Source organism: Cercospora kikuchii (genome assembly GCF_019650295.1).
Source record: "Cercospora kikuchii DNA, contig_00008, whole genome shotgun sequence".
In the NCBI taxonomy this organism is placed as follows: domain Eukaryota; kingdom Fungi; phylum Ascomycota; class Dothideomycetes; order Mycosphaerellales; family Mycosphaerellaceae; genus Cercospora; species Cercospora kikuchii.
The window spans coordinates 1153056-1173864 of NW_025408589.1; the positions used below are offsets into that span (position 1 = coordinate 1153056).

The 20809-nt window shown below is 53.0% G+C and overlaps 9 protein-coding genes across 10 annotated transcripts; 4 read left to right on the top strand and 5 right to left on the bottom strand.

Annotated features, from left to right (window-relative positions):
• Nucleotides 1-234: 234 nt before the first annotated feature.
• Nucleotides 235-3383, top strand: CKM354_001164300 (uncharacterized protein; the record flags this gene model as incomplete). 2 transcript variants are annotated; one of them, XM_044807141.1, is made up of 6 exons in its annotated part: nucleotides 235-278; nucleotides 333-611; nucleotides 1875-1915; nucleotides 1975-2138; nucleotides 2244-2568; nucleotides 2611-3383. In XM_044807141.1, 6 exons carry the CDS (start codon nucleotides 235-237, stop codon nucleotides 3381-3383), a joined length of 1626 nt encoding a protein of 541 aa, XP_044663076.1. The 2 variants fall into 2 exon arrangements, with proteins under 2 accessions (XP_044663076.1, XP_044663077.1); XM_044807142.1 differs by having other exon boundaries at nucleotides 2244-3383.
• Nucleotides 3384-3408: 25 nt separating this feature from the next.
• CKM354_001164400 (uncharacterized protein) lies at nucleotides 3409-3689 on the top strand (the record flags this gene model as incomplete). Its single annotated transcript, XM_044807143.1, has 2 exons — nucleotides 3409-3498; nucleotides 3540-3689. The coding sequence occupies 2 exons, from the start codon at nucleotides 3409-3411 to the stop codon at nucleotides 3687-3689; spliced, it is 240 nt and encodes a 79-aa protein (XP_044663078.1).
• A 654-nt stretch (nucleotides 3690-4343) lies between these two features.
• CKM354_001164500 (uncharacterized protein) lies at nucleotides 4344-5464 on the bottom strand (the record flags this gene model as incomplete). Its single annotated transcript, XM_044807144.1, has 2 exons — nucleotides 4344-5144; nucleotides 5198-5464. The coding sequence occupies 2 exons, from the start codon at nucleotides 5462-5464 to the stop codon at nucleotides 4344-4346; spliced, it is 1068 nt and encodes a 355-aa protein (XP_044663079.1).
• Nucleotides 5465-6015: 551 nt separating this feature from the next.
• CKM354_001164600 (uncharacterized protein) lies at nucleotides 6016-7008 on the bottom strand (the record flags this gene model as incomplete). Its single annotated transcript, XM_044807145.1, has 1 exon — nucleotides 6016-7008. The coding sequence occupies one exon, from the start codon at nucleotides 7006-7008 to the stop codon at nucleotides 6016-6018; it is 993 nt and encodes a 330-aa protein (XP_044663080.1).
• A 528-nt stretch (nucleotides 7009-7536) lies between these two features.
• CKM354_001164700 (uncharacterized protein) lies at nucleotides 7537-8388 on the top strand (the record flags this gene model as incomplete). The annotated part of the gene is made up of 1 exon (XM_044807146.1): nucleotides 7537-8388. The coding sequence occupies one exon, from the start codon at nucleotides 7537-7539 to the stop codon at nucleotides 8386-8388; it is 852 nt and encodes a 283-aa protein (XP_044663081.1).
• An 867-nt stretch (nucleotides 8389-9255) lies between these two features.
• Nucleotides 9256-10892, bottom strand: CKM354_001164800 (uncharacterized protein; the record flags this gene model as incomplete). The annotated part of the gene is made up of 4 exons (XM_044807147.1): nucleotides 9256-9406; nucleotides 9457-10266; nucleotides 10317-10629; nucleotides 10688-10892. 4 exons carry the CDS (start codon nucleotides 10890-10892, stop codon nucleotides 9256-9258), a joined length of 1479 nt encoding a protein of 492 aa, XP_044663082.1.
• A 1253-nt stretch (nucleotides 10893-12145) lies between these two features.
• Nucleotides 12146-13353, bottom strand: CKM354_001164900 (uncharacterized protein; the record flags this gene model as incomplete). The annotated part of the gene is made up of 2 exons (XM_044807148.1): nucleotides 12146-12815; nucleotides 12881-13353. 2 exons carry the CDS (start codon nucleotides 13351-13353, stop codon nucleotides 12146-12148), a joined length of 1143 nt encoding a protein of 380 aa, XP_044663083.1.
• A 1258-nt stretch (nucleotides 13354-14611) lies between these two features.
• CKM354_001165000 (uncharacterized protein) lies at nucleotides 14612-17053 on the bottom strand (the record flags this gene model as incomplete). The annotated part of the gene is made up of 1 exon (XM_044807149.1): nucleotides 14612-17053. The coding sequence occupies one exon, from the start codon at nucleotides 17051-17053 to the stop codon at nucleotides 14612-14614; it is 2442 nt and encodes an 813-aa protein (XP_044663084.1).
• A 1662-nt stretch (nucleotides 17054-18715) lies between these two features.
• CKM354_001165100 (uncharacterized protein) lies at nucleotides 18716-20008 on the top strand (the record flags this gene model as incomplete). Its single annotated transcript, XM_044807150.1, has 2 exons — nucleotides 18716-18726; nucleotides 18775-20008. 2 exons carry the CDS (start codon nucleotides 18716-18718, stop codon nucleotides 20006-20008), a joined length of 1245 nt encoding a protein of 414 aa, XP_044663085.1.
• Between the last annotated feature and the right edge of the window lie 801 nt (nucleotides 20009-20809).

Here is a 20809-nt window from a genome sequence, read left to right on the forward strand (position 1 = left end):
ACGCATTAGCGTATTAGCGTGCAGCTGCTGAATCGTGCCGTCAGGCATCCGTTTCAGGCACACCTCACCTTCACCCGCCGCTGACACAAACTGCAGCTTCCGCTTTCTGCACCACTGTCGCTCCACCACCCACCGCGCCCACCTCATCCACTCCCTTCCATCAACACCACCCGCATTCCTCCTCGCGTCTGCGACATCCTCTACCGCGCATCCTCACTCCGACTCACCGCGACCATGGCCGAGCCGGGCATGGACGATGAGGATCTCTTCGCTGATCTGTGAGCCCGCCCGCCGACCTTCCATCTTCTGTGCGCGACACTGACTGCTATCAGCTACGACGGCGACGACACCGCAAACGACGCGCCCGCCGCGCCCACCAAGACCGAACCCGCGCCACAAGCTGCTGATGCCGATGCTGCGGCTGCCGCTGCCGCTGATGATTTCCTCAACCAACAGGCCGCTGCGCCGACAGTCGAATCACACCAGGGCAACGGCAGCAGCGGTCATCAAGAGCAGCAGCCTTCGTACGATCAGAACATGGGCAATCAACACACCGAGTACAGAGATCCGACTCCGGACAATAGGCCCCTGATCGGAACCAAAGAGGATGGGTAAGTATATCTCCTTGCTTTCAACTGTCTTCTTCTGCGCGGCGTGAGCAGCGGTGAGCTCCATCTACTCGACACTGGTATCTCTGAGGCACACGTCACGTGACCCGTGCGATCGAGTGCGATGCGAGAAAATTGTCAAGCGTAACACAGTCAAGAGACAAAGCCCAACGTCATGCGACGAAGCTCAGTCGCTTCGACTCGAGAATCGCAAATCGGCTCGTCCTCAGAAGAGGGCCGACGAAGACTGCAAGGTTCAACTGGTGTTCTGCCAACTGGCGACGCACATGCAGCGTGCATCATGGTCCTCATCAGCCAAAGATCAACCATTCCGGAGATACATTACATTGAAAAATCATCGCGTCGACGACTCAACAATCTTATGATGGAGGGGTCGGATTCTGGGATGGACAAGGATGATTTCAGCCTCGCAGATATTGAGTCGCGTCAGATACTTGGTGCACATTGTTGCGTATCTTGGCAGACGAGGGAGCCGATATATACTGGATCATGATCACACTACCGTTCTACAGCCTTGATCGTGATTGCTCAAAGGGAGGAAAGAGGGGCCGAATCAGGATCGCAAGTACACAACACAGAACAGCGATGATAGCTTCAAGCCAATAACCTCGCCTCAAGCGACAAATAGCAGATCATGCAGACAGACAGGCAGTCATCATCATCATCATCATCATCGTCAGAGAGGAGATAGCCGATGTAGCTATGCAGCCGCGCCAATTTCTGCCACGCCTAGACGTGCGCACATGGCTGGCCTTGATAGCATGCGTTCAGCTTGAGAAATCCAAGACGCGCAAGAGCGAGAAGATATACCACTGCTGCATACCTCAATCGCCATCGTCGATGATGAAAAGAGAACTCTTTTCCTTTGGACAAAGTTCATGGTCGTCGGCTACCCCACATGGCTGGCTGGCATGCTGGCATGAGAAGGCCTCCCGCACGCTCGTATCGTGCCTCCGCGGCACGTGCGACAGCCACAATCTCGACGCAATACACGCGCTCTCGTCTTACGATGACATGACGGCCTGGTCTGCTGTCATCAATGCAACGCACTCTGGTCCTGTCGCCTCACGTCCTTGAGAGATGCGGAGATCTTTGCTTGGCAAAACCTGTGGCGACCTGTTCTGGAGATCAACTGGACATAATTGTGTTTGAGGCCGGACGAATGCGCTCACACCAGCTCACGCTCACGCCGCGCTGTACCGCATACTGATAGTCACGCTCAGATAGCTAACAACATGCCTGTAGAAAGATGTTCATTGGAGGTCTGAATTGGGAGACGACTGATCGTAAGCATCGATCCTCACCATATGTCCAGCCTTTGCAGCCTTCTAACAGAATACTTCAGAGTCTCTCAAAGACTACTTCTCACAGTTCGGCGAAGTTGTCGAGTGCACTGTCATGCGTGATGGCGCAACAGGCCGCTCACGAGGCTTCGGCTTCCTTACGTTCAAGGACCCCAAGACGGTCAACACAGTCATGGTCAAAGAACATTCCCTCGACGGCAAACTTGTAAGATTATGCAACGATGTTCCCCTTCTTGTACCGACTTGTCGCGTCAAGCGCAAGACGAAAAGAAGTAAAAGAAAGAAGCCTAACACAACTTGTACTTTACAGATAGACCCTAAGCGTGCTATTCCTCGCGACGAACAAGAACGTACGGCAAAGATCTTCGTCGGCGGTGTCTCACAGGATGCGACAGAGCAGGATTTCGAAGCCTTTTTCCAGAAGTTTGGTCGTGTGCTCGATGCCACGCTCATGATGGACAAGGATACCGGACGACCACGTGGTTTCGGATTTGTAACGTTCGACAACGAAATGGCTGTTGAGCGTACCCTCGAGGGTCCACTGGCCATTCTCGGTAAGCCCATCGAGGTCAAGCGCGCTCAGCCGCGTGGCAAGATGGGCGAGGAAGAAGGCTCTGGCGGCCGCGGCGGCTTCGGTGGGCGTGGAGGACGTGGCGGTGGCGGTTTTGGCGGTGCAGGTCGTGGTGGAGGCGACGGCGGATTCGGGAACAACAACCAGATGGCCGGAGGTCCAGCCCAATCCGATGGAAACGCAAACCAGATGACGCCTGCCATGATGGCACAATACTGGCAACGCATGCAGCAGTATTTTGCTCAGATGCAAGCAATGCAGCAAGGAGGTGGCATGAACCCCATGATGGGCGGCATGAACCCGATGATGATGCAGCAGATGCAAGCCATGCGTGCTGCTCAGCAAGGTGGCGGACAGATGAATCCGGCCATGATGCAGCAAATGGCTGCCATGCAGCAGGGTGGTGGCGGCTTTCCGAACTCACAGTCTCCCATGAACGGCGGTATGGGACGCGGCGGTCCAGGCAGTGCTGGAGGGAACGGCAACAGCAACAACAACGGTGGTGTTAGTCAGCAAGGTCAACAAGGCGGGTTCACTGCTCAAGATCAACTCATGTTCGAACAACAGAAATACGAACGCCAGACCATGGCCCGCATGCAAGGACAGAACTTCGGAGGACAGAACACCTGGGACGGAATGTACGACGACGTCCCACCACCAGACAATATGATGGGTCCCGGGGGCCACAATAACCGCGGTAACTTCGGTGGCCGTGGAGGTCGTGGTGGAGGTCGTCAAGGTTCTGCTCAGCCCCCTAACGCTCCAGCCGGAGCTCCCACAGGCCCTAAGAACCCTGGAAAGCCTGGTGGAAACTACCGCGGCGGTGGTCGTGGAGGCCGCGGTGGAGGCTTTCATCCATATGCGCGAGGCGGGGCCTAGGAGGTTCCGATTTCTTTCGAGGAGGATGCGAGTGGGCATAGAAAGCCTGCGATCACTACTCACGCTGCTGCTACTACTGACCGTGTCTTGCCTGGGCTGGTTTTCAGGCCCAAGGGTAATTTCGCAACGGGAGTGAATGCTATGCAGCAGCAGCAGAAGAAGATTGGTGGTGTGAAGGGAGGTGGTGGTATCTCCAAGCCCTATCGGCGCACTAAGAAATTCGATCTGGATAGACAGAAGAAGGGTGCTATGGAGGAGATGATGGGGCTGGATTATGATGATGCGGATTCGGTCATGGAGGAATAGGCTCTTCGATTGCCCTATCACTTCTGCGAAACTGGTCAAGCGTTGCGGCTGCGGCGACTTGATCTGATCTGATCGACCGACTACCTGCACGATTTCGCGGCCTCCTCTCTTCATGAATGTTGGAAGCACGGACGACTGAAGCAAGGTCTCAAAACAACAAAAGAAAACTGGCGTTTCTTACTTCACATGGCATGACTCGGCTGGGGCGCTGGGTTTATGATCAGCATCTGTCATGGTGTTCTTTCTGGCTGTTTCCGATACGTTAGCTAGCATGAAGGGATGCATGGACGGAAATCTGTCTTGCGTCCTCGGAAGCCGCGAAAACGGTCACTGGCATTTGCTCTGCAAAGTAATTGTAGAGCTTGTGATGATAAGTGGTCGAAAATCAAAAGAAGTCTCATTTCAATCTCTCGAAGTACTCATTGCGCTGTTGGACTTGGGAGAATTCTACTACTCTATGCGCTTCTTAAACAGTGTGTGATGAATCGCGACGTGTCTCCGCAAGCGTATCCGCACAGCCCATCTTTCCTGTCGCAGATAGTACTCCTGACCTTGAAAGGCATCGAATCCCCCTTTCCCACTGTCCAAACCGTCATCAGTCTACGCTCAACTTCTTCAATCCCATCCCCACCTCTCCCCAATTCTCGACATCACTCAATGCAGTCTCAAGAACATATCAGCCACGAAGTCCAAATCGCCCAACTTGAATCCACCTTTCCCTTCCCACTGCTCTTTCGGCCGCATCGCGATCTGATTCATCGCCGCGCTAATCTGCTGCCTGATCAGACCATGCGGCCAATCCAACCAGCGGTGATCGTCTCCCTCAAACGTCGACCCTGCAACTTCCACACTGCTCAGAGCTCCGAGATGGTCCTTGTTCCACTCCAGACACAGCACGCCCAACGTGTGGAAAGCAGTTCCGATCTCGAGTTCAACTTTCGGGAGTTCTAGGCCTACTCTGCCGGAATCCAGCACTTCCAGACGCATTCGCTCGTTGGGCGAGAGAACTAGTCTCCCGCAGTCGTTGAGGCGAGGCTCGTCGAAGAAGAAATGTTTCCAGTATGAATCGTAGTTGGACCAGACTTTGACGCTGAAGGTGTTGAGTTTGATGTAGAGGTCTAGCAGCTCGTCTTTGATGTGGGGGAAGTTCTTGCAGATGGGTGGGTAACGAAGCGTGGAGAGAGGGATGGGTTGGTCCTCAAATAGGTCTCGAGCAAAGGAGGATTGGTTGAGGAGACCGAAGGGCCGGAAGGGTAGTTCTGGTATTGGTTGTGCCTGTAGCTCGAGCATTTGCTGCCTAGTGCCGTTGGGACCGAACGGGTCCACATATCTCAGTGCTGCTTGGGCGTTGGCGATGTACTCTTCATCGGAATCCGTGGCGGGTGGTGCTGAGGTTGTTGCTGGAGGGGTGGTCTCTTCGTCATTGTTGGTTTCCATGGGCGTGGCGCCGGCGGTCTGGTTTCTGCGTTAGACAAAACCTCGAAACACGCACGGGATGAAATACGAACGTTTAACTCTTGGGACTTGCGCGGTGAGGGAGGCGGCGGTGTCTGTTTGTCGAAGTACGTGTAAAGACCAGCGAGGTAGTTGGCATTCTTGCGTGGGGCGCCGATGACAATGTCGTTGTCCCCATCGAGGGTGACAGTGCTGCCGCGCGAGAAGGAAGGTGATGTGAGTGGCGATGTCGACTGCCGCTTGGTCGGTCGATCGCCAGTGGCCATATCTGCAAACGGTCGCTTCAACTCCTTCTTGGAAGGAGCGTTGGTCAGATCCATCTTTGTCGGAGGCGAGTGCGATTTTCGAGTCTCGGGTGAAAGCTGAAATGTCAGCTGAAGGCTGGCAAGCACAGCTTCGGACCCGCTTGGAGTAAATTGCTGAGGTGAATGGCAACAAGATCGATTAGGCAGCTCTGTGTCACTCCAGTCCCCCTCACTTCGACTTTCACCCATTCTCACACGCGCGGCAACTGTCTGCGCGCCATCGCACAGGTGTCATTACGGATCTTTCCACTCATCGTATTCAGCAGCACCAACAACCAGATCTCCTCCTCGCCGCTCGAGTTCTGTCTGTCTCCTCTCCAGGCCCACGCTCGTCTGCGCGCACATGATGAAGAGAGGAACGCGCCAGGCATGTATTTGTGGTGATGAAGCGGCATTGACCGACCGGTCCATAGGCCATCGCAGCAGATTCGTCGCCGCGAAAGCGATCCGGCATTGTTGTGTCGAGTAAAGTGTGGAGCGGAGTGAGGAAGGAGGAAGACGAAGACGAACACAAAAATGAGGCACTCAGGCATCCATGCATTCGAGCGACAAACGTCTATTCCCTCCTAACTTCGCGATGGATCTGCCCACAACCTTGCCGTCGCCCCTCCCTCGACAAGTCTATCAATTCCTGCCGCGATCCCATCAAAAGGTATTTCTTCGTTCGTTGTCTTAAACTTTCCTGCCGCGATGAGATCCATACATGCCTTGATTTCATCAGGCGAAGCGCCTGTCGCGCCCTTCAAGACAACGTTCCTCAACACAAACTCAAACGTGTTCAGCGTGCACTCTTTTTTGCCCAGCCCCACCAACACGATAGTGCCTCCCTGTTCTATGGACGTCACAGCGTCAGACGTTGTAACTCCTGCACCTGCAAAGTCAAGTATCACATCAAATCTCTTTCCCGGAAGGCCAGCAAAGGACTTGGCGCATCGTTTAACTCCAAAACCCAAGGCAGTCGCGAATCTCTTAGAATCCAAATCGATCGCATGCACCTCTGCGCCGATGACACTGGCTGCAAGCTGCGCTGCGCACAAGCCAAGGCCACCGAGGCCGACAATGGCGACTTTGTGCTGAGGCTTGACCTGGCCCGCGGTGAAGACTGCATGATAAGCTGTGCCCACAGCATCAGTCGCCACCGCTGCATCGGCAAAACTGATCCCTTGGGGAATGCGTAGCGCTTTGTGCTCCTCCAGAATGACATACTCCCCGAAACCGCCATCGTAACCAAGGCCTGGCATGCTTGCCGCATCATGAAGCTTGAAAGGACGTTTTGCAGCGATGACAGCCACGACTCCGTCACCTGCTGCGAGGGTCGTCACACTGGAGCCCGTTTTTGTGACTATACCAGCGAGTTCGTGGCCAAGAGTAATGGGTCGCTTGAACATAAATGTCGTGTCGAGGCCCGATATGACGTTGTAATCTGTGTGGCAGAGCCCGGCGGCTTTGACCTGGACGAGAACCTGGTTAGGTCCTGGTTCTGGGATTGCAACGGTCTTCAATTCAAGACCATGCGAAGGGTCTGTGAACTGCCACGCCTTCATCGTTGTTGCAGACATGTCTACGGAGTAGGTGATTCGTTGTTAATGGCCTGCGATACCAAGTGCTTCCGAATGGCACGATGCAGGAACAGCACATCTTTATGAATTCACCATTTACACAGTCGCAATTTGGCTGTCCAGACTCTCGAGCGGAGCACACTGAAATTATGGTGATCAGCCGAGGCGGGTCGCTGCATTGTACTGTAGGTATACGATCTTGACCACGCTCACTAATCGTGTGGAACGCTAAGCTCCACATTCTGCCATCTTAGTCAGCGGTCTGTCCGAAGCCCCTCAAGTTTTACTCCATGGTCTCTGGTGCTCCGGAGCGGAGAGGACTGAACGCTGATGCGCTTGTGATTTATAATCTCGGAGAAGGCGTTGTTGTTCTGTTCTGCAAGCTATAAGATCACCCCAAAGTTCCGAGAAGTCGGTGAAGATACAACGCAGTGATGAATGCTATAAAGACAATACGTCCATACTTGCACTGAGACTCATCACCCAGACGCTCTTGTCATCTCAAACGAAACACTACAGATCTGCACCATGTCGACCTACCAGACCGTTCCAACCCAGTACACTACTGTCGATGGCATCAAAGTTGCCTACCGACGCCTCGGAAAAGGAGATGGCGTTCCTCTGGTATACATCAATCATCTTCGAGGTTCCATGGACACAATCGACCCACTCTTCATCAATTCCATCGCCAAGAACCGCGAGATCATCGTCTACGACAGCTTCGGCATTGGACACAGCGAAGGCACCGTCCCTCATTCAATCGAAGACATGGCCGACATCGCCGTCAAGTTCTTGAAAGCCATCGATGTCACTGTCATTGACTTGATCGGCTTCTCCATGGGCGGAGGTATCGCTCAATATATCGCCTGGACCCATCCCAATCTCGTCCGCAAACTCGTACTCGCGGGAACCCAATCCTCAATCGGAGAAGGCGTAGCCCTACCACCCAAAGAAGTTCTCGAAGGAGCAGGAGATAACGAGGCGCCACCTGATCTGAACCAAATGTTATTCCTATTCTACTACCCCTCCGAAACAAGCAAAGCGCTTGGCGAGGCATGGTGGAAGAGAATCCACGAACGACAACTCTCCGATGAGCCACGAAAGGAGTATTTGGTCGGTCTTGGAGTGCGAAGTCAATTGGCTGCCATTTTCACTTTCACGGTGAATGAAAGTAATTTCGACCGTTTGAAGGATATCAAAGCGCCGACTTTGGTTACTAATGGGCATACCGATGTCATGTCTCCTACCGTGAACAGTTATGTGCTTTATCAGAATATTCCGAACGCGAGTCTTGTTTTGTTTCCTAATTCGGGACATGGGCATTTGTTTCAGGAGCCGGAGTTGTATGCTCAACATCTGGAGATTTTCTTGAGGAGGTGATGGAAGGTGTTGATCGGATAAGATACGGCTTTTGGCGTAGAGAGGAGGCTCGGTCAAGTCGTGTACAGGGAGCAGGAGTCTAGTACTATCCATAAAGTCACAGGTCCAATGACATGTCTAATATCTATGCCTCCAAGGGACACCAAACCTTTCTATTTCAACAAGTTTGTTTCGTCAGTGATTGGACGTGTACTCGGCAAGCCTGTTGCCACACAAGGAACACAATACCGCTCCACACCACCGAGCTATCGCATGAGTCTAGATGTAATCGTAGCTGTCGACAGCTCGCAGCCAAGTGCACAGCAGAAGGCTTGAAACATCAAGTTCGAGAGAGGCGTTGAGTCTCACGCAAATAAGCGACTAGGGTGTGCAGAAACAATCCAAAGACATCGTACTGATAGGAGCAATCACATGCATCGATCAGAATAGTGATACACCAAGGCTTCACGGCGTATCTCTTTCTATTACAGCCCAACTGGCTGTCACTTGGTCTGGCAAGCCATCACATTTTTCAATCAATGTGTCGTGAAAACAAACTGAAATTTTGATGTGAATAGTTCATTTCAACAAAAACTTTCCGTGGAGACTGCTCTCACGCGTCTTCGGATCGGCTGGGAATTTTTGGCAAACTGAACCTGCAAGGGGGCGAATCCTTTCATCTTTCCTGGCGATATCAGCAATCACTCATTCGAATCGCGTGTGGTGGTTCGCCCGCTCGCTGAGGCATCGCTCCGACGCAAGAGCTGACGCCCACTCCTAGTTGCCTCCTGCAACATATGGCAAAATGAATTTGAGGCCCAATGATGGGACATCCTAGGAACACCCCATCACAATTCTGCTCACCGCTCTACTTTTCCATACACGGAATCAAGTCCTATCCATGAAACGAACCTGTAGTCCCGGTGATAGAACCTGGTATGTGAACACATCCCGGAGTTTCATGCTCGGCGTGACCAGATCCATGTCGAAATTGCGGAAGAGGTAAGTAATGGCGAGAATGACTTCGGCATTTGCAACACTGCAGATTGATCAGTAAACCAGCTGCAAAAAAGAGTACAGGTCACATACTTGATTCCAATGCATTGCCTTGACCCTTTACTGAACGTGGCGAGCCCAGAGTCCAAAGTTTTCGCCTGCTCTCCAAGCCATCGTTCAGGCTTGTACTCTTTCGCGTCAGGGCCCCAGAGCTCCTCGGAAAAATTCATAGTATAGGCTGACATGCCGACGACCGTACCTGGTGGAACGACCTTGCCATCGACCATAAATGGCTGACTGCGTTCCGGCACCACTCTCGGAAGCATCCCTGGAACAGCCATGGCGAAACGTAAGGACTCCTTCACTACGGCGAAGAGATATGCGTTCTTTTCAAGCTCAACGAATGAAGGCAGCTTGTGAGGGTCAGGCATAGCCTCATCAACCGCAGCGACCACCTTTCGCTTTAGATGTACGTTGGCCAGCACGGCGTTTAAGCAGACAGTCAACGTGAAAGCAGTCGTGTCTGAGCCGGCAACGAGGATATCTATGCTCTCTGTGACTTGTTGATCGATGGGAACGCCCATCAAGCGATCGAATATGATTGGATGCGGCGATGATTGCTTTGCTTCGTCGTTCCGTCGAATGAACCGGGCGTGTGAATCCTTGGCGTATCTTTGCAGCCTCGCTAATTCTCCTAGACCAGGGTCCAACTTTCCAAGCACGTCCAGCGATACCAGACTGGAGGCGAACTTTTGTATTGGATTGTAATACATGCCGTAGATCGCGGCGCCGGCAACATCGAACGCTTGCAGGAATGCAGCCTCGCACGAATCCTTGGATTCTTCAATGAGACCCAGTGAACTGCCGAATGCCAATTGCGATATGATGTCCACCGTCATTGATCTTGACCCATTAGTTTCTCTGTTTAGCTAGTGATGGGTCAATAGCCTCACCTTATCATGTTGTTCACTCCGATCGGACCGTTTTTGCTGATCCTTCGAAGTTTTGCCCCGATTTGGCGCAATTTCTCAGCCATGGCCGGTTGGAATTGCTCCACGCCGGTGCGCGAGAACAATGGATTCAACGTCTTTCGTCGCTCTTTGTGCAATGACGTGTCAGTCTCCACGAACAAAGTGTGTGGGGTGTTGAAACATTCGTAAAAGTAGTCATGCTTGGGAAATGGATTGGTCTGGCTGTATATCGTCTTGTACAGCTTCACGTCACTGATGTGCAGCTCATTGGGGCCGATCCGAAGGGCTTGAGTGTCTGCATGATCGGATCAGGGCCGGTAAAGACAGCAGAAGACATTGTAGGGCAGACCGACCGTATTGCTTATGCAGTCGCTCGTACTCTTGTTCAGGAGCACCGGCAAGCACCACGCTCCCTTGCCAGCTTCGAGAGATGGCAGCATACTTGTGACCCGGGAATTGCGCCAATGGATGCACCAACAATCGATACAAAGCGCGAAGCGTGAAGAACACGCTGAAAAGTCCAGTGACAATTACAATGCGATAAAGAGCGAAGTCCATGATGAGATCGTTCGAACCGACATCGTTCTTGAGGTTCAACAAGCTGGACTTTAGCAATCTGTGACGGTGTTCAGAGCCGCTCCGCCACGGTAGGAAAGATATAGTCGGGCGAAGCAGAAAACCCGAGTATGGAGGCACTGCGTGCTGCGTGCCCGGGTCGGAGTTTCAAAGTTGCGATGGTTCAAATGCAACCAATGACCGTCTACGGGTCAGTCGGCTTCATGCTGATTGCCGTAGTCACTACTCCGGAAAGAATGATGTTTTCCGGAAACTTGTGGGGGTTGCACTTGCGGTTATGGTGCACGGCAGTAGTGCTGCTACGTGCCGAGATCCATCACCCGCCGAGACCCGTGACAGCATATTGTTGCACTGGAAAGGGTCCTGGCGTAATACTGTAATTTAGGCAGAAAGTTCATGTCGTTGTTGACTGACTCCTTCCAGACGCTCCTCGGGCGACGTCGAATTTTCGGGAAGGAACAATGCGGTAGGTGCGACGTTCTGTTGAGCCAAACTCGTCGCGTAGGCGTCGCAATCTACTACATTGTCTCCTCCAAGAATTGAATTGGCTTCGAAAGGTGATGTCTGGAATGGAGACACGTTGTTGATCAAACGCCGGATGAATGTGGAAAGGCTTGGCAATCGAATGTCTTGGCAATTTTAATGCAGTCTAACTAGGGTTCCTGGAAGTGCTTAGGCTTGTAACATCTCTGTAAATGCTGAGAAATGCTAGGACAAATTTCACGGTGGTAAGGAGCCGCTTGTCTGTTGTGCGAACCAACATTGGTCTTGAGGACTTCCATACACGACCTTCCGTTTCTCCAATTTGTCCACCTCGTTTGTGCTCAGCGCCGACACGTCATCCCACCCCTCGAATCACCCATCATCGAAGGAGGGCATGAGCTACATGTACTCTGGAACAGTGTCGCTGCCGCCAGCGCAGTGGGGACCAATAAAGGCAATAACGCTGCAGAGGATGTCGCTCAGCTGTACATTCACATCCAGGGCCGGCATGTGAAGCATCTCCGCGCGTTGGAGAACTCCAAAGGAGAGATTTGTCGGAGTGGAGTACCATCGACCAGGCGTAGAGATTACTAAGCCAATAACCAGTAAATAGATCAAAGTAGTCATCAGCCATGGCTCGGAGACTCGGACACCAAAGAGCTACTGCGATGCTGGCGCGGATGCCAAACGCCTTTGCTGCAGAGTCCAGCAGCGTAGAGGCTGCTCCAAGATGGCGGACCGACGAATCACTATCATTTACAACTCGCCGCCACGCTCGACGTCTTCTTGACAGTCAAAGCACCCACGAACCCTTTGGCTCGGGTGAAAGTCCCCTTGATCTTGATAGTGTACACCACCTTGGACTTCTGCTGTGGCGCGGACATTCCATTACAACTGACCACCGCCTTGACACCTCCCTCCGACAAATAGTCCGGTGCACCCTGCACCCGGCTCGTGCTCCTCCCTTCATAAAATGGCACGCCTCCATTCCGAGAGCTCACACCCGCCATGCAGGTCGAACAGCCGTCGTAACCAAAGGTTTTGTTGGCAGATGGGTTGTTGATCGGCCAGACCAATGTGGTCGAGAAAGTACTCGTGGCCTTCGCTCCAGTAGCCCCGGCAACACAATTGGCTAACAGTAAGAGATCGTCAGGTCTCTGACCCCTGATACTGTACGGGCCATCTTCAACTCCCGATACCTGAGCAGTCACGACAACCACAGGTCCAGTAGTAGGTTTGACAAATTCTTGATAATTGGCATCACAGTCAGCAGTTGTACTATCGCCGAAACCGGGCGGCAAATTGAAGCCAAACACTTCTGCAGCGGCTTGTCGTCTAGGATCAGGATCAGTTCTGCCCGGTCCGAGATTGTTGCAGCCAGCTCCATCGCCGAAGCGGGGTCCGTAGAGGACGCCGGCGGCACTAATTGAGAAGATGTCAGACCTGTTGCACTGCCGCTCGCTGCTATTGGCGAGAATGGAACTCACAATGCAGCAAGACCCTTGACAACGCCATCTGTAAAAAGAGTTGGACCATCAGCACCGTTAGGCCCAGCAGCTCCTGCCACCGTATATTCGGAGTAAATTGAGTTATCCCCAGGATTGTTGTTCACTGGACTCGTGCTTGGGACCTTGCCCTCTCCGGGGCCGCCTGAGAACGTCGCGCCTAGACGAGCCGCGGCGTCGGGACCTTGACTCAAGAAGCGATCGATGACGAAGAGACCTTGGGCAAGTTGTTTAATGTCCAAATTGTTATAGCTCTGGCCGCGATTCGATCCAGACTGGGTCTCCTTCCGGAGGTAATTGTTCAAGAAATTTCCATTGCTGAGAGCCGAGAAGACAGAGCCCGGGACGGAAAATTGCAAATCGATTGGTACGGCGGTGTGTCGCTCTGCGAGCACGCTCCCTTCCACGGCTCGAATGGCCAGCAGCGAGGTGAGGACATGGATCGAGCAGAACATGGTTGCCGATTTCGAACAGAGATGAGGGAAACGTACTGAAACGTCTACGGAGGGCTCAGGCCAGCGTTTAGCAGGTGCTCCTTACGCCGCCGCCCTCGTCGGGTTTCGACAAGACAGCATCGCCGGTGGCCGTAGGCAAACAGTCTAGACATCGCCAAGTGCCAAACCTTCTGCAATGCGGAAGCTTGTCGCACCTCCAGCTTATCAGGTACGTGTGACGATCTCATATTGTACAGCAGCGGAAATGTGGCTGTTTGACTACAAAAGTCGCGACCTCGACGAGTGCTGGTCAGTCGAATTGTATGACAAATCGAATCGAAAGTGGAGTCGATGCTAGCCAAAGCTGGAAGGTCATTGGAGACTTGCTTCAGCTTGAACGAGCTTCCGTGATAGTGGCTTGAACAGCTGATGTTATTGCGCGCCACGTGATCCGCGCTGCCTGCACCAACCTTCCACCTCTCAAGCCAAACCAGTTCCTCACACTGATCGTTCATATCATTGAAAGCATCCGGCAGGAATACGTACTGCGTCGCCACCTCTCCATTCCTCAAAACCAGAGCCTTGACCTCCGCATTCCAATCAACTTCCCACGACACTCCGTCGACTGCCCACAGATACTCTCCGCCAATCCAAATCCCTCCAGCATAGTACGACGCTTCAAATGCCCGATAACTCCCAAGTTCCTGTGCCCTTTCCCGCAGCCCGCGATTCTCCCATACCATTCGCCGCCAGTCGGTTGGATCGTTGAGGTGGACTAAGTGGCTCTGGGTGCTCAGCAGGTAGTCTGGGACGGGAATAGGAGGAAGCCCGGACGGGAAGTGGATCGCGAAGGATACGAGGTAGGCACAGGTGAGTTGGGCGACTTCAAGCTGTGCGGTGAAGTCTATGGTGCGGTAGGGGATGCGGTGGAAGTCTGTTGCGGTTTTGCTGGCGATGGAGTCGAGAGCAATTTTGCTGGTGCTACCCCGGCGTGCGATAAGCTCTTGTCTATCCTCGTCGATGCTGGCGCGGATCTAGATTTTCGACAGGTTGGAAATGGAGCCGTGGAACGGTATCTTGTCTTCAGGTAAGAAGGTACGCAATCCAGGATCAGGCATGACGAAGTATGTTTGCATCTCGCTCCTGTGCCTGCTGTTTGGTTGATGATAATGGAGCCAGGCTGCTGCTGGTGGACTAAAATTGTGCGTAGAAGGCGTTCGAGCTCACCTAGATTTCTTGTGACGCATCCGATAGCCGAGATCAATACAAAATTTCGTCCTTAGCTGCGGCATGCGCCACCGTGCATATCAACAATGTCGTTCAAGGCACAAGCGATCTCCTCAATCTCATCGTCGGACTCGACATCTGCAGCCTTGCGTGACCTGATTATGTCATGTAGACGATCCATTTCCTGAAGCACAGGATCAAACTCGTCACTTCCATTCTCAGAACCTCCGTCGTACGTATCTTCTGCATCCCTGGCTGCCTGGTCGGTAGCCCGTCTGAGAGCATTATTGACGATCGCATAAGACGAGTACCGGTGGCTGGTAACATTTGTGACGAGACGCATGCTTGACTCGACGAAGTCGACTGGCACAGCAGGCTTAGCGGCACGATACTCGTTGTTTTCCATGTGCCAGGTGAATCCAGCATCTTCATCGTGCACAACCGCTTGCTTTAGTTCGTCGGCCTCATTGCTATAGAAGAGGAAGGCATCCTCAATGCCCCAGATGACAGTAAAAGCGACATGAGGCCACAAGTTTGTGCACTTGGCTGGGGCCCAAAGACTTGTACTGGTGTCGTCGTCGCTTTGACAGCCCCTCATGAGGATTGCTTGACCAACTATCTCGTAGAGGGTCTCTTGGAAGCCTTGCAGAGTGGTCCGAATTCCCGGCCGCAAAATAAGAGCATGTAGCATGTCATTCTTGTTGACAGGTCTGGCCAAGACATCACCGTCCAGTGTGTTGCCGCTACACAGTCCTACAATGACGCCCTGTCGCCTGCAGTTACCCTTGCTTAGGAGCGTCCCATGAAGCGGTAACGGCGGCATCTTCGGCCACAACTCCTGCGCGGACGATATACATTTTGCGACTGCCTGATTGACTTTCTGCTCGTCGTAGGCGGTCATGACCTGCATCAAGTTTGACCAATCTTTGCTGAATACGGTAATAGGCACCGATAGATTACCATTGTCGTTTCTTGTGATCACAGAGCACTTCTCAGCCAAAAAATTGGGATCCACGACTTTTTTCTGAGGCCGGTCGTGAGGGTGCCATTTTTTGAGGTCTGAGAACTCGCTGTGATAGACGCTCCACCCGTAAGGCAGGCTGACGTTGGCTGATGGTGGAGCAGTCAGGTGGCGCTGGCCACCCAACCCGAGTCGGCTCATGGCGATCCGCATGAAATCTTGACTCTGTCGATCGATACCTACTTCTTGCTGTAGGAGGGTAATGTAGTCACCCAGCAGGAAGTCCGTTCTGTAATCGAAATGGAGTGGGCTTCTCTTGGCCCGGGCCAAGTTCTTTTGTGGCTGGAAATATTTTACGGCTTCGATGCCAACTCGGACAGGTGACAGCCGGTAGTCAACTTCCATCTCAGGAGTGCCATTGACAAGATGTAGAAAGCCGTAGATTCTGTCCCGCGAATCGGAGCACAAACGCTCGCGGTTGTCTTTCAGAATGTGAGGCAGATGTGCAGCCTTCGGTGTCCATGGGCCCTTGTTTCTGTTGAGCAGAAGAGTCCTCATGTGGCTACGGCGTAAATCGCGTTTGAGCTCCTCGTACTTTTCGGAGGCGCGCTCTGCGCGACCAATGACCTTCGACGGATCCGTTTTCTGTACTACGTTTACAAAGCCAATCACTTTCAACGGCTCAAAAATATGCTTTCTTGCGTTGGGAAAGTCACTGCCCGACAGTGACGAGAAGATGTCATCGCAGAACAGTGAAAGAGTCTTCCAGCTCACTACCGTGAAGCCACAGAGGAGTCGAATCTTCGTGGCAAGCATGGTTTCCTGGAGGATCCAAAGCCGACGCCAATATGGTCGCTTGGCGAATCGCTCGAGCACTTCGAGTACCTCTGACGCCTTTTCGAAGGGCAGTTGTTGGTACCATCGAAACCATGGCGGAGCGTCGACGTCTCCCGAGCCTGGCCTTGCTGCGCTGGAAAGCATTCGGTCACCAAAGATTGGGGATTTGGGACGTCCTGCGCTGCGTCTCTGATGCTCTTGAAGCATCTCCGACTCCAGCTCCAAAAGGAGTCCGAGCAGAATTTTGCTCGCGTCATCATGGTCACCCACCGACACGAGAACTTCATCCGCATTTTTGTATATTTCACCCATGAACTGAACCTGCGAACTCTTCTCGTCCACGTCTTCCTGGTTAATGCAAATTGCGTCAATCCAGAACCAGGCCGACGGTTGCAGCATTGAGCGTAGTTGTCGCAAAGCGAGTAGACAATGCTCCCTGACCTTCATTCTGCGTCCATTGACCAAGATGTTGCTCCGTGGCTCCGGCGGGCCCCACGTGTATGACAGTGCAGCATAGGATGGTGCTTTGTTTTGAGACCATTTCCCCATCAGGAGAGAAATCGGCGACGTGCTGCTCGATCCTGGCGCAAAGCGAAGTAATCGGAATGCCTGACTGGAGCTAGCGAACGGCGTGTACTCGAACGTTGGACTGCCTTCATCAGTCTCCTCTCTTCCATCTTGGTTGTCAATATCCATGTTCTTATCAGGCTACTGAATTGTAGCGCTTAGACCGTAGTCGTTGACTTTGCGAGCACTGCGCTGTCGAGACAGAAACGTACAATATCGTATACGGCAACTAAGACCACTTGTATCTCTGCTCGACCTTGGAAATCGAGCTCCTATGGCTGCTGCCACGGTGTCACGCGTGCATGATTGCATTGCTTGAGACAGGAAAATTGGGGATCTTGCAGCAGCAGTTGCCTTGCAGGATTGGAGGTGCGGCCGAATTGGCGCAGCCACAAAAAGGCAACCTCTGCATCTCGTAGCTATAGCTGTGCGAACCTCGTACTACTCTGGAGCGGGGCAATTGGTTCGGATGTTTGCACTTCGAGTATGGGATGTTGCCGGTCCGCATTGTGGAGGGGCGAGGCGTATTTGTCAACAAACGTGTCATCGGTCCTTTCGCTGTGTTTGGCAGAGGTGGATACGAAAGCGATACTGTACTGCGTGCAGCGCAAGAAAGGCTGCAACGTGCATGGTTCGGGCTGGCTCAGGAGCAGATTATCGACACGTAGACTTTGACTGCAGAGTATCCTGAACTTCGGGGAAGCAACGTCTTATGCCAGAGTGATGCCAGAAAATGTGCTGCAGATCTTTGTGAACCTAGCTGACGAGCGACTGCCTGCAAAAACGCAACCTGGGCCTATGATCTGTTTGGTCGTCGACTTCACCATCGGGTTGCCGCTCGCGAAGCTAAGGCTAGAGCGTTGCGAAGTGCTATTGTGCCCTCTGCATTCAAACATGCCTGCGCCGGCATCGTTCTGCAGCTGTCCCGCCTGACTCACTAAGTTCTGCTGGCATCTCCAGGAATGAACCCGACAAGCCTCTGTATGATCCCTTGTCTTTTCGCATCTCCTCCTTGTCGCGTGTGAATTATTTTGTGCTTCGCCATGACGTTCTTTGTGTCGCAGGCGCAGTCGGCGGTTGACATTCTGAAACGTGGGGTCACTAAATCCCTCCAAGACGTGGGCATGACAAACAAATCGGAGGGCAAGGTCGATGGCGAGGTCGAGTCGCCGGTGGATGATTTTGAGACAGATCGCTCGAACGCGTACCATTTGGCAACGACGCGCCGGCGTCGGTGGACGCGGAGAAAGGTGATACTCGAAGGTCGCGGCGGTGGCGAAAGACGCGTCGGAGGCGCGGGGCCGTTGTGCAGACTCTTCTCCACGCGCCGGTTGACCATGGCCAACCAACAGCATGATGAAAAGAAAACAGGTTTTGTAGTTTGCCAAAAATTCCCAGCCGATCCGAAGACCAACTGGAGCAGTCAGTTGATAGTTTTCAACTAGCAAAAACGCAATCTCGGACGAATCCTCACTGATATGCGTAATGCCCTTGCACTCGGATGAAGAAGAAAAGAAGGAGGAAGCGGAGGTTGGAGAACCTTTTTGTGCTGCGGATTCATTAGCGCCGGCAGCGCCCGTAGCGCGTATTAGCTAAGCAGACTTCTGACTCATCACATGGCTGCCTTGCGAAGTTATGAGCTCGCCATCAATATTGCTGTCAAATATTGATTGGATCAAGCTCGTCGCGAAACATCCGACGCGAACTCCACATGCGCGAACCAGCGCAGCAATCAGTCTCGTTCCATTGCCTGCAATCTGTCGAGCGCATACTGTCGCGCATACCATCAAGATGCAGAACCCGTAAGCGCGACCGCGACTATCTAACATATGCCTACTGACAGCGTCCAGCTCACAAGGAGTCGCTCCTCAATTGGCGCAACATGTCCACCTCATCTCCTCGCATCGATTCCCATACATCGCAACTCTGGGCGTCGAACAAGCCTATCGCTACCTCCTCGATGCGCCCACGATCGTCAAGCAGCTCGCGCCCATGTCGTGGCATTACGTGACCCCACCGCAGGACGGCACGGTTTGGCTCGAATGGATACCCCAAGAGAAACTCGATCACCCATACCCTTCAGATGGCTACGTGTGGGGAGATGTCGAACACTCTTATCGCCATGACTTCAACGGATACACACTCGAACTGCGCGTCCAGACAGTAGGCTATCGGCCCGGTCACGATAACATGGCGACGCACGCTCGAACACGCTACCACTTCATCGCAAAGAGCCCGACTGTCGCAGCTGCAAATCCCGATCCGAGTCTCTGGATCGTACACTATCACTCTGCCGACCACAACCAAATCATGCCAGCGAGCCAAGTCCCGGTCAGCCAACACGTCCAAACAATCATCACACAGCGAAGATGGCTTGAGGGCCAAGGGAGACTAGAAAGAAGGGAGTTCATGCTGCATGACCGCGAACACTGGCCCACGCTTCACCTGCCCGGCCAAGCACAAATGATGCAAAATGCGCACCCACAACAACAAAGACCATACCCCGCATACCCACAACAGGGCCCTCCCGCGAAGAAGCCACGCGTAGCAGGACCTCCCGGCCTGCCTATGGCCGGCAGCTCCAGCGAAGCAGCAGGCATTCCCGATATGACGATTGAAGCCGAAGAGGACACCTCACTCGGCGACTTCTTCGACCACCTCACGCAACGCGACATCAGCCTTGCACGGTACATGCAACACCACCGCTGGATGGAGGAAGTGTTCTCCTCACCCTACGCAGCCAGCCAAATCGTCCCACCAGATCTCGGCCTCGGCCTCATGGGAGAACTAAAAGGCCTGACAGGTGGCATTCTTCCTCCACCGAATGTCGACGTCCGAGCAGATAGCGACCCAACGACCAAACCCGCGAAACCAAAAGAAGCAGATGCGTTCACGAATTTGACGAAAGAACAAGTGGACGAGTTCAATTCGCGAGTCGCGAAACATTTGGAAGACGGGCAGAAGGAGATTGAGAAGATGAAAGCTGACCATGCGGCAGCAATGGCAGAATGGAAGAGGAAGAGGGCACCGATGTTGAAGTTTCAACAGCAGCAGCAAGGTGCCGCTACAGCTTCTGCGCAATGATAAAGAGAAATGACGCAACGAGAGGTCAACAGATTCTCGTCATTCTTGTGAGACTTTTAGCGTGGGCGTTATCTTTGCTCAAAAACAGTGGAAATGAAATTATACTTTCCCTCTTCCCTACGATTTGTCGTTTCAACCCAGGAAGCATATCAATGGCAGCATCAGAGCCGTCATGTCGATTCTTACCACTTTACAAGGCGATAGGTACCAAACGAACTTTCCACTCAAATACGATCTGCGAGCGATTCGTCTTGATAGAGTAAAAGTCTGCTCTGATCCGACTGACATGAGCGTCGTGCGGGGATAGGATATTGGCCCAGAGGTTGCACCAGATCCGCACAGCCACTCTTACGATGATCTCAGGGATAGGAGACTCCGCGAAGAGGCGCTTCTGGACATGCCCTCACGACCGCCGCGACTTGCACACTCTGCGGCAGAAAAGGCCAGAAATCAAAAGAGCAAGGGTCAGCAACACCTCATCATGCCTGACGTGGGCTTCGCTGACTGTCAAGGAGACATGTTGCTGGAGCTTAAAGTCAGCCCTGTCACGCTCCCCCGTACAATAACCTTTTGAGTTTGGTTTGGGTTGGGTACAGGATTTTGTCATGAATGATGATTTGCGTCGGAGCTGATTGGTAAACTAAGTCGGGGTTAGCTACGAAGGCCCGGGAATGACAGTAAAAATCATCAAGGGAGAGAGCTTCGCAACCCAGCGAGCCAAGAGATATCTGAATCGACTTCTGGTTCAAGATGCCAGGAAGACACGGTTCGGTCAGGGCAGGTCCTAGATGATGACGATCT